The sequence below is a fragment of the Lagopus muta genome, chromosome Z, assembly GCF_023343835.1.
Source record: "Lagopus muta isolate bLagMut1 chromosome Z, bLagMut1 primary, whole genome shotgun sequence".
NCBI lineage: Eukaryota > Metazoa > Chordata > Aves > Galliformes > Phasianidae > Lagopus > Lagopus muta.
In genome coordinates this window covers 17,831,355-17,843,949 of record NC_064472.1, presented here as the reverse complement: position 1 = coordinate 17,843,949, position 12,595 = coordinate 17,831,355, and the positions used below count along the sequence as shown (strand labels likewise).

At 37.8% G+C, this 12,595-nt stretch overlaps 1 protein-coding gene across 2 annotated transcripts in view; it reads left to right on the top strand.

The window, feature by feature from the left end:
- The window catches only part of SLC38A9 (solute carrier family 38 member 9), a 43,660-nt gene that overhangs the window by 18,473 nt on the left and 12,592 nt on the right, over positions 1-12,595 (top strand). For both annotated transcript variants that reach the window (XM_048932393.1, XM_048932394.1), the window contains exons 9-12: positions 1,389-1,586; positions 2,989-3,096; positions 5,262-5,368; positions 11,833-11,946. In XM_048932393.1, the coding sequence (XP_048788350.1) occupies positions 1,389-1,586; positions 2,989-3,096; positions 5,262-5,368; positions 11,833-11,946 (527 nt within the window). The remainder of the gene's footprint in view (positions 1-1,388; positions 1,587-2,988; positions 3,097-5,261; positions 5,369-11,832; positions 11,947-12,595) is intronic.

Below are 12,595 nucleotides of genomic sequence, written 5' to 3'. Positions count from 1 at the left end.
TGCAGCTATTTGGAGTCAGGTGAAGGAACTCAAATAATTCTGAAAACCAGTTGATTTGCATTGATTTAGTGCTGAACTCTGTTTCTCCTTAAGTCCTTATGAGCAAGGCACCAGAAGCTGCTGCTGTGTTTTTTCTCTTGTGAGCAAAACTTCTCTTGTTTCATCTTGCTTCTCTTGTTTCATCCCATTCTCTGGCAGCAGGAGATGCAACTTAAAGAAAAGTTAGAAAATCATATTCCTCTATTCCATAGCATTACTGGAAGATTCAATGCAGAATCAATACAGAACTAAGGGCTGCTGGATAATCAGATGTCTCTTGGCTGGATATCTGGGGGGGAGGAAGGAAGGAGATCACAAAAACCAAAAGCATTTTTCAAGGTCTGTGAAAGAGTCCTGTTATAAGTAACGTAATGCAAGTAAGAATACTGGAATTAACATAATGGTCTCAAAAAACTTGATAGAACACTTTGTACACCTCTGCCTTTGTGACAAAATACTTATGAAGGCAGTGTGGGAGGCAGGCTATAAAATATTGTGGAATGCCAAGGTTAGAAAGGAGAAATCATGAGAACTGTAAGGCAGGTTCATATTTCAACACATAACTTTATAGACATGTTAGAAAGAAATGCCAATATTAACCGGAAGCAAATTGGCATATTTTCACAATTGGCATATTTTCCACAGCATCTTTTATGTTTGGTTGGTTTTGTTCCAATCACTTGTTAAGGTGCTGTTCAGGTGTTACCATGTAACAGGAATTTGACATTGTCTTTTCACAGAATTATGTGTATATTTCTGACGTTGCTTCTGTTGTCTGAAAGTGACTTACTTGCAACCTGACATTACATCAAGATGAGAGTATGTTTGCTTTTGTACATGAGTTTTAGACCTGCCCCTGGTAATCATAGCTTTCTTGTCAAGCTATTTGTGTGTTTCATTGTGTATCACATGCAACATGCAGTGATGCAGGTTCTTTTGTAGACAGATGTGCAGGCATTTATTAATATGATGTTAGGAGTGCAGGACAGATCGCAATGCAAAGCATGAAGTGAAATGTAGAGGTGTGCTGCTCTGACCAAATTTGGGCAGATGTATGTAGGCACAAGACATGGCTGCAGGTAGGTAACCCTGGAGACTCTATGCCAAAACTCAGGCTACAAACAAGTGAGTGTTTCTGTTGTGCTCAGCTTGTAGTACAAGGTGCACAGCAGGGAAACTGTAGCACTGAACTACTGATAACAAACAAGAAGATCTGCATTGCTAAATGTTGCTTTTGGTTCTTCACCCTAGAGGTAAAGCACAATCCAGAAATTATGGGATCTTAGCAGTGAAAACTATGTGCAAGTGAAATTCTTTTCATCTGTGTATATTTTTATTTTCCTTTCCAGTCATTTGTCCAAATGCTGCTAGTGATCACCCACCACAGAACCAGAGTATGATATTCTCTTCTGGGAACAGTACAGGTTTTCAGCTCTTTGAGGAGTGGTGGAGCAAATCACAAACAGTACCATTTTACTTGATTGCTGTTCTTCTACCCCTGCTAAACCTGAAGTCTCCATCCTTCTTTGCAAAGTTTAATGTCCTAGGTAGGTAACGAGTACTACTAAAGCATTGACTTATTGTGTCTGAAATATATAGAAAGCACTGAAAGCTACTCTAGTAGTAGCTTGCCAGCAGCATACTACCTTGGGCAATTCATAGGTCAGTTTGTTAATCATGTGCAGACTTTCCACCCTGTTTTGCTTGAGCCTTGTGGTGAGTAGGAAATGATTTTTTTCCCTTTGCTCCCTTGATAATCCTGTATAAATTCCATTGTATTTGCAACAAATTTTCCCAAACTGTGGTACACACTGCAGTGCAGTGTTTCATACATACTACTTTGGCCCAACCAGTGTATTAAAGCATGAATTATCTCATAACTTCAATTGATTGTTATCTAATGCAGAAGGTTTTCAAAGCTGCTTTAGCTTCTGTAAATCTTCTGAGTTTTTCAGACAAGAATTGGAAGACTTGTCTGATTTTTCATGTAGTAAAATGAATCTTGGTAGAAAACTCTTGCTTATCTTCATACTTATGGAAACCTAAATTGTGAGGAAATTATAGACAATTTTAGCTGTTAAGTGGATCCTAAAGAACAGAACCTTTTATCTTCTTAGTCTTTGACTGTATTTTTGTAATTTACCTTGTAGCCTTGGAAATAATACAATATTGTTGACCTGGAGGTTACATCACAGTAGCCTTAATTACTGGTGCAAGGTTTCCTTCAATTTCTGAGTAGTTATTATCTGCCCTTCTTCTGCCCCTCTCTTTTAGGTTCTGAAGCCAAGTTCATACTCTCTCTGTCTCACAGGCAGACACAGCAAGGCATTTATACAAACTGTAATCTTATTCATAATCCCTTAGCAGTGCAGATTGTTGCTGGATGACTCTGGACCAATGAGGTGGAGTTCAAATCCTGTATTATGACCAAAGTTCTCCATGATCATGACAAATTTTAAAGTTATCAAGCATTGTTATCAAACTTTTATCTCTCAGTTTAAAGTTGACAACTGTAGTAAGCATTAATTCATCTCTCACTGGACTGTGCAGTCAAGGGACTGAATGAATGGACATTGAGATAGCTGTGCTATCTTTGTCCAGCAATGTCTCACGTCCGATTAGAATCCTGACAGTTGAATCTAGAATCCATCGGTTATCGTCTAGAGCTCTTCTTACCTAACTAGCATGAGGGATTGCTGGTTCACTGTGACTAGTGCAGCATTTGCAGAACATTAGACATACTTAACGTGTGCATTCAGTGCAAGTGCATTGCTCTTTCTCTCACATATAAAAAAAGAAACTAAAAGAAAATTTGGAACTATTTTGTATTTTTAAGAATGAATACCACCTGTAAAAGTTTCGGCTACTGATAACTGGTTGGATGGACTAAGGAAAAGCACAGCAAAAATACTTTCTATTGCCTCTTGGTATTTGTTTGGTCTTTTCTAGGTACGGTTTCAGTTATCTACTTAGTTCTTCTGGTTACTGTAAAGGCTGCTCACCTGGGAATTCACTTAGAATTCAACTGGTTTACAGGGAATGAATTTTTTGTACCAGGTAAGATAATTAAGAATGTAACGAAATGTATATGATGGGCTTAATTGCTTTCTAAAACAATTCTAAAATGTCTGTCTTGTTCACCTCTTAACATCTTTGTGTGGTAAGCAGAGTAAGGAAATGCTGTCTGAAGTTGCATCTAGAGGTTCAGGAATCTTCACTTTCCAACAGCTGTTAGCTTTCCGGTACCCCTTTTTTCCTTTCTTGAATGTTGTTTTGCTTTCCCCCCACTCTCACAGTGACATTACAAATCACTCCGTGAGACGTTGTGTTTGTATAAACAGTTCTACTGAATGAAAAGATAGTCTGAAGAGATCAGTTTCTTGGTTTAGGAGACCTCAAAAGAGAAATAAGGGCCAGATCTTAAACTGTTTTTCCCTACTCTTTACAGGAGTTGTGTCTTCTAATACTATTGTAAAGTCATGGAACGATTAGAGTTGGAATGGCCTTTAAAGACCATCCAGTTCCAACTCAGAGGCAGTGTTGCCACCCAGATCAGGTCACCCTATATTGAATTGAATCACTTCCTATCATTTATAGCATTACATTTGTAAGAAGTGGAGTACCCAGTGGTTAGACTATTTCAGTAACATTACTAATACTGTTAGAATATAGACAAAGCATGTAGGTGATGCATACAAATGCAGCTACAGCAGGTTGTTGTAGTGATGAGGAAAACTGTACTGAAAGAAATTCTGAATCTGATGGTTCAATTTTTATTATTGACGTTAAAGTAGTGGATGGAAAACAAGGCCAAAACTTGCACTCTGAATCTATTGGTAACACATCGTGCTTGTTAGGTACTGAAAATACAGTGAATCCAGCCTTACAGAAAGTATTTTCTGTCAAACTTGTTGAACCCTTTGTTATTTGCTTGAAGTATTTTTAACTGGCTCAACCTCATAGCACTTTAGAGAAAGCTAATTTAGATATTCTTGCATAAAGCTCTGTGTGATCTCTGAGGGTTTTTGAGCATCTGATGAGTGTTCTGCTGTATTGCTGGATGTTTTCCAGAAGCTGAGCGAGCTCTCACATATCGAATTTCTGTAACTCTCTCAAGTATATATTTATCCTTTTATAATATCAACAAAGATGGTGCTTTAATCATCTTATGGCATTGGTAAATTCTTAGATAAGTTGCAGCACTTCAAGGAAAAGTATTGTGGACATAATCAGAATTGCAAGGGTTGGAAGGGATCTCTAGAAATCACTGAGTCCAACCTCTGCTAAAGCTGTTTTCCTACAGTAGGTTGCACAGGTAGGCGTCCAGATGAATCTTGAATATCTCCAAAGAAGGAGACTCCACAACCTCTCTGGGCGACCTGTTCCGGTGCTCCGTCACCCTCACTGTAAAGTTCTTCCACCTCTTTGTGTGGAACTTTCTATGTTCTAGTTTTTGACTGTCTAGAATCCCTTGTCCTGTCACTATACAACACTGAAAAGAGTCTGGCCGCATCCAACTACTTCCTACACTTTAGATATTTATGAACATTGATCAGATCCCCTCTCAGTTTTTTCTTCTCTGAGCTGAGCAGACCCTTCAAATATTCAGCATAACATAGTCCTTCTAGTATTCAAAGAAATAATACTCTGCTATTTCCATGGAGACTACAGATTTTAAAAAAGGCATCATTGATGCTATAAAGGGTTAGAGAAGGGGCTTGTACCCTGTTTTTGAAGTAGCATGTCTTTAACATCTGCATATGGCAGTTTTCTTTTAGGAGCATAACCAGCTTGCTAATCTTCATCATTTTTCAAAAACAAAGGAAGGTCTCAGAGCATATAATAGCTTTTCTCTCATTTCCATTTTTGGGAACCATAACATTTACAGCTGCAGTGGAACCAATTCCTGCCTTAAAAAATGCTCTGCAGTTAAACTGTTCGGAAGCAGGAAGGCTTGTATGTTTAAGTCCTAGATTAACCTGCTACACTTTAGTGGCTGGGGTCATGCAAGAAACTTTCTTGCATGCGTAATATAATAACCACCATCTTCATGCATTTTGTACTTCCTAATGAAATATTTGTGTTGGCTATGGTCAAGGACAGATTGTCCCTTTTCAACATGTCCATTCTTACTTTTGTGAATCTACCACACTATATGTTATCTGGATATTGACATTGTTTCATAGAAACAAGTTACTAACACTTTTTCTCCCCTCCTTTAGAATTTAGAGTTCTGTTCCCTCAGCTCACAGGGGTTCTAACGCTTGCCTTCTTCATTCACAATTGTGTCATCACTCTTCTTCAAAATAACAAGAATCAAGAAAACAACGTAAGTAATTCCACAAGGCTTTGCTGATTTTTAACTAGATAACCATGCAACAGTGATTTTTTGCAGTCTGTTTCTCTGGAAATTAATCCAGAGACTGTAACAGTTTGAGAATATGTAAATTGGTTTTGTGATCTGAGAAGAAACAAGTTATACATATTGGCTACCAAAGAGTAACAGAAGAATGACAAATTTATTCAAATGAAAGTCTTGAGGAACATCCCAGGCTTATGTGTGATTAAGTGGCCAAATTACACAGAAGAAGCAGAAAAACTGACAAGGTTGCTGTGGAAGAAGTCATGGATTTTAAAACAGAAAAGAGGAGAATCTCAAGCACGGACCTCATTCTAAAGGAGACCTGGACTATTGTTCTACACAGCTATAGTTCTATCCAGCTATATATTGGGTTCTAGATAATGTCTGTTTCGAGAGTTGCTTGAGTGAATTTGTGAACTGAAGTTAAGGTTTGCAGAGAAACCTGACCCTCTTTAGGAAATCCTCAAAGCTGAAGTCTGGATTGGGAATTTCTGTGATATCTAGTCTTTGGGCTGGTCTTTAACCTTTGTTATTTATCCATCCACATGAAACTGCACTCTTTCTTCATGTCTTCTAGTCTTAAAAATTGAGTAAGGATGCTACAATGTTTCAGATACATTTATTTGATTTCTTTTTCTCACTTGCATTCTGGGATTCCTGTCTAGCTTCATTAAAATCTTGGCTGGAAATTTAACTACAGTAACATAAAAATATTTTAAAGTATTAGATGGGTCAAAAACTAGTACATCTGATTTATTTACTCATGTGAAGTGCAGGTTACGTACCAGTGCATTGAGGTGACATGACTTTTTGCTTTGATAAATCTTCATAGATAGATTTTTTGTCCCTGTGAGCCAAGATGGTGATACCTCTCTGAAAAGGAGCCATGAATCCTCTAGGAAGGCTTTTTTTGTATTTTACAGACATTTCTGAAAAGTTTAACAGCTAAAGAGTAGGTTAGCAATGCTCTGGAGAAAGAAAATAAGTAAATTATTCTCAATGAGTTGTAAAAAAATCTTACAGTACACAAGAGGGCAATATCATGTTTTTCTTAGCTGTGGATTTCACATTCTAAAGTGCTGTCATTTCTGCTGTCAGCTTTGTGTGCAGGGAAGGTCTGCTGCCTCCTTGCTGCTTTAAGACTTTTCATGTGGCTTTACCTCTTGCATTTATATTGGAGGAAGCAGCTAGAGAAGTGGAGACAGTACCTGGAATATTCTCCAGCTTGCTCTTTCTGTGTCAAGGAGGAAGAAACTGCTGTCTGCTTTTGAATCAGTTTTCTGAACACCTTTCATAGGATTTAAGTTGGATTTTGAGGCATGCATCTCAGCAATAATCAGTCCTCAGCAATAATCTTGCACTGCAGAAGTGTGTTTAAACTGATCAGAAAGAGCACCTTTTCATGTAGCATTATAAAAGGAAGCCAAATCTGTGTGTTTTTCTTCTAGGGGTTGCATTTAGCTAGGGATTTTTTTGCCTGTTTCTTTCTGTTTGTAACCCTATAAAAGCTTTTCACCTAGGTCTGCAAAGTGCTTTGTAAATGTTAATGACATATTGACATTGCTAAAGAAGTGTTCTGTGATTATTTCACTGCTCTGCTTGACTAAGTTGAAAGTTTACGTGTGTATGTGGATCTCAACCTCTGTGACTGGTCACAGGTAGAGAGTAACCTCTTCCTGTATTTGTATCAGCAAGATACACTCTTATGTCAGTGTCTCACAGGGATCAAATGGAGACTGCTGCTTAATGAATGGATTGAGCTATTAACGTGTCACATCCATGAGCGTTCTGTGAAAAGGCACAGAACTTGACAACTTGCAAAAGTACAACTTGCTGAAACTAGCAGTAATAAGAACTACTTAGGAGAGGTGGAAAAAGAGTAAGAAAAACAATAGAGTGCCTTTTATGGAGTCAGAAATCCAAAACAATAGCAGCTTCCATTCTAGTCAGAGGCATATATCACTGTCCAAAGTTTAAAACACACATGGGAGGATGATTCCTCCAGCTGCTGTTCCCATACAGTGCTGTGGGTGTGACAGGAGCAGTGAACTGAAGTAAGTCAAGTGTCAGCAGCACAGCCTGGAGAAGCCCTGTGAGCGTAGTTTTTCATCTGCAGATCTGCATTCAGTAATCCCGCGAGATAAATATCCCCTGCTCCTGTCTTCCAGTTTTTCCATCTTGTGTCAATCAGTATATTTGTGCAACTACACAGTGAACTGGTTTGGAAACTGCACATAAAATTAACAAACTCGAGAAAGATTATTTGTTGGGTTTCTTTGGTTTTGAATCTGTTACACTTCTGTGATCTGGTTCCTTAAGCAACTTTCTCAGCAAACTGGATGTTTGTACAAGCCCAGCACAAGAGCTACAGCTATGCTTAAGAGACATGCTCTGTGTGCAAGGGCTATCTCCTAACAATTGTTTGTGGACATTCCTAGGGAAAGACTGGGAACAGGAGAGTATTTTTTATTCATATGGGGTCTCTAGAAGGCACAGAGCTGAGGGTTGTGTATGTTTTCTGCCTTACTGGAGAACTGTTTATTCCCCAAGAACAGAGTGAGCTTCCATTGATAATACTTTATCATCAGTCCCTCTTTCTAGCCAAGAGAGTGGTGAGGTGCTGGAACAGGCTGCCCAGAGAGGTTGTGAATGCCCCATCCCTGGAGGTGTTCAAGGACAGATTGGATGGGGCCCTGGGCATCCTGGTCTAGTATTAAATGGGGAGGTTGGTGGCACTGCCTGCAGCAGGGGCTTGGAGATTCATGATCCTTGAGGTCCTTTCTAACCCTGGCCATTCTGTGATTCTGTGTGATTATGCACAGACTATGGATTTTAGTGAAGTACTTTTGTCATCCTCTTATATGTTATCATTTGAACATGTAAAGTCTGTTTTTAAGCTATAGATCAGAGTCTAGTTAAGATATTACAGAAGTAGCATCTGCCTTTTGAGAAGTTACCAATCTGAAATGCATCAGTCAAAAGCTACTTTTTCTAATATAGTAATCATTAGTACACAGTGATACAGAATTCTCTATCTAAAAATTGACTAATTGCAAACTAGCTTTCAGTAAAATACTGAACAAAAATAAGTTGTTTTCCCCAAGTCCCGTTACAGGGAAAACAAGGCCTGAAAGTTGCTGGCTCTTTTCATCTTCCCAGAGAAAATATCTGGGGAGCCATAGAGCCTTCACTGCACTGCACCCAGCCTGTGCCTAGGTCTTCATCCATGGCTTGTAACATAATGTCTTGTACTATGAGAGCTCTCCCTAAGTTAGCTTCATCTGGTCTATCAAATTTATCCTTTTAGGAAGCCAATTTCTGTGTCTCTTCTGTGAACGCTGCTAGTCTTAGTCCATTTTTCTGTAAGTGCAGAGACACTTTTAACGCATCATTCTTAGTATCTTGACCAGAAAAACTACTGGTCAGCAATAGCAGTAGCTGAAGTATTGCCCAATTTCCACTTCTGCAGCTGCTTGTTATTAAAGGTGTACTCAGGAAGGGCTTGGCAGGTGGCAAGGTGTCAGTCCTTATGGACTGTGACCTGCCTGTTATCTGTGATACTTCCCTTCCTTTCTGATCCCCCATATACTTCTTTCTTTCAACCATATGTTTTACATTTCATTTTTAGATTGTAAACTCTGGATGCAAGGACCACTGTATTTCTGTTTAGGCAGCTTCCACCTGAGTGGGAAAAGGGCTATCAAGATCTTTATATTAAATTTAAAATAGACAAATGCGATTATTGCTCTGTTATTTAAAAGTAATCCTTTTATCTGTACCCATGTGTCCTTTAGTTTTATCTGCAATTATGCTGTCTAAACAGTATTTATAATCAAGGTCTTTAGAGAGTGAACTGAGGTATCCTATATAGTAATCAAAAGGTGTTCCTGTCACATACACACACGTTTGCACAAAGATAGCCCTTTTTCTTACTGAGAAGAAGATATTTGCAATGCAGTTGATGTATATGAGGAAAGATAAAATTTGGTTTTTGATTGCCACTATTACTTCTTTTTGCTAACAGAAATCAAAATCTCAAAATCTGAATACTGTTTGTGTTGTGATAGCAACTGGAGTCAAGGCTGTATTGTGTCATGAACTTTTATAATTTTTAAAATTATAAAAATTATCACAGCATTTAGTTTTAGTTTAGGCAATTACTCTTTAGAAACTCTAGGAGCATGGTCTAGTTAATATAATCACAGGTAATAGCACACCTGCTAGTGACACTTAATCAAATGTAGTCCAAAGGAATGAATTTGCATGGGTTTGTTTTCAGATCACATGCCCCTACAACTGCAAGTACTTGTACAGCAAAAATAATTTGACATTTGTTCACAGAGCTTGTATATAAGCCAAATACAAATAGCAACTGATAGTTACTGTGCTATCTTTGTGCATGGGGAATACATTTAAAATAGCAAATTTGAAGCAATTTTAAACAAATTCTGTCAGATAATGTGCCATGGTATATTTTGAAAAATTGTCCAAGTACTATCTTCAAGAAGTGAGAGTCCATGTCTGTCTGCAAAACCACCTGACTCCGAACGTGTCTGATTCCTGCAGTTAATGAAAGTTACTCATAAATAGTTGTAAGAAATTAAGATGATTATATTTAGTATTTAAAAAATGGCTTCTTATGATCGGCACTGGTGCTGTTGAAGGTGTAGTTGGGATCTGAAAGCCTGTACGCTTTTCTCCATCAGCATGAAGAGAAATTCTGGGAATAATTTAAATACAATTGTATTTCTCAACCTCTGCTGAAGCTTGTAGTCCTTTCTCAGCAACAAGCATGAGGACAGTAGAGGCTACAGAAACATCTTCCAGCTGTGTATGTCTGAGCAGGAACAGAAAGAGGTTGCAGCTGTTGAGGGGGCAAGGACTGTTACGTATACCATGGGGTTTGCATTACCAGCACTGTGTTGCCTGATAAGAAGGATTATTGGCTTCTTCTGAACTGATGATAAAAAAAGAGCATTGATCTGGCAAAATGAGCATGAGAGCTGGTTTTCTTCTGAACTTTTCTTGAAACTTGTAATCCACCATGTGTGTATTTTTACTGGACACTGCCTGCCTTCAGAAGATGCCACAAAGGTGTAAGATGCACTTCTTTTGTTAAGGAAGTAGTGTGAAGAAACTCTTGGAGAAGCATTTTCCTATGCTCTGTGAACTGGTTGGGTGCTGTAGAATCCTGGTCTGCAAGCCATATGGCTCTAATAATTTGGTGCTGTACCTGAGTTAATAAGATTTGCTTCTCAGTCATAGGAAAATAGGCCATATTTTGAGCCATTAGTGATAATCCTCTAAGAAGATGATTATTAGCAGCAGCTGAACAAATGGTTTGCTATAAGGTATGACAGTCTCATAGCACAGCATATGGTTATACAGAATATAATTCATTAATTAGTAAAAAAATAAAGATGTCTTTATTTCTAAAAAAAAAAAGGAGTTGATGAAGACAAAACTCTAGGTACACTGCTATTAAGTCACTGTACTGTGTCTGTGAATTCTGCAATTTCATAAAGTACTTGAGAAGATTTGCTGCTTGTGTTCCAGTACTAAATGTTGCTAACAGACTTTGAATACATGCTATGTGTCTGATTAGGTAAACCAGAAATACTGTCAAAGTGGATTTATCTCTTTAGCTTTAGCACTGTCTTCTGAAATTCTTCAACTATTATTTAGTGCACTTACCTGGAGCATTTGTAGAAATTCAGTAGTAAAGCAGATATGCAAATTTAAAGAAAATAGGCATTATATCATATAATAAAAAACTAAGCAACATATATACCTCTGTGCATACAAGTGCTTTTGCTTTATTGTGATTGTACTTGTATTTTTAATTAATTAATTTAATTAATTGCAAATCAGCTGTTTCTTCCATTATCACGGTATTCATACGGATATCTGATGCATTGGTTTCTGTTCTGGAGTGTGTTATCCTCCATTATATCTGCAGCTAGGTATGCCAATATCTTTAATCGTAGAATTTTAATCCCAATTAAGGCATTTATGGGTTTTGTCTTTAAAAACCACCTCTGCGCCCAAGGCTCTGACAGTAACAGGTGTATGTAAGAAAGGAGAGCTTTCTTTCAGTTTGTATGTTTTGACAACTCATGGTATGTATACCCAGCAAAAGCATACTGCTTATATTGGGATATCTTTTTCTTGTATACCTTGCATATCTAGATAAATGTGTAATACTTGTCTCCAGTTTGAATTATCTTGCGCTTTCTGGTCTGATCTAATTTGAAGTCTCCATTCAAGTAATAGTAAGTGATAGTAAAAATAGTAAAAAATGTAAAATAATAATAAAATATAAAATATAAAAGCAACAATAGCAAATACAATAGAAATCTTCTACTGAGCTTTTTCTTTTGTCTGTTCTGGTATGTCAGTGCTGGCCAAAATAAGGTTTTATTTTTCCTTAGGTGAGAGACCTCTCCATTGCTTACTTCCTGGTGGGATTAACATATCTGTATGTTGGAGTAATAATTTTTGCATCTTTTCCTTCTCCACCACTATCCAAAGAATGTATTGAACAGGTAAGATGTTTTACTGCACTACATAGTCATCTTTGACCTTTAATCAAGTTATTAAAAGAAACTGCTTCTGCTGGTTGCTTCATGATTCACCCTGGCAGACACATCTGTTCTTCACTCTGGTCAGTTGGCTGATGCTTCATGGGCACTACCACAAGCAGATGAGTAATGCTTTTGTTATCTCATTAGCATTCATGTCTGGTTGCCAGTAGTTGTCTAAAAACAAACATTAAATAAATCTTCTGTGAAAGTGAAGACCAAAAGGAGCAATGCAGACTTGAATTTTTTGTTTACTTATTTCTGAAAAGTATCATGTTTGCATTTAATTGTGCGTGCAGTGACAAATCCTGCTCACTTGGGCTGGTTTCAAGTACTCTAAAAAAAAAGATAACAACCACCCCAAAACATGAAAGGAAATGCAAGTGCATTCACGCCAGTCCTTGCTATGGATAGATTTGCAGTATAGCACTGTGCTAGGCCTTGCCAACAGAGTTTTTCAGATAACACATAGCACTGCTGTAAAGGCTATTAAACTCTGCCTATAGGCAAGGCTGATTCTCACACCCTTGACTAGTTCAAAGATAGGAATTGTGAGCTGGCGATGTATTTTATGCAAAGTGATCCACATTGCCTGCATAGTAGGTAGCAATGA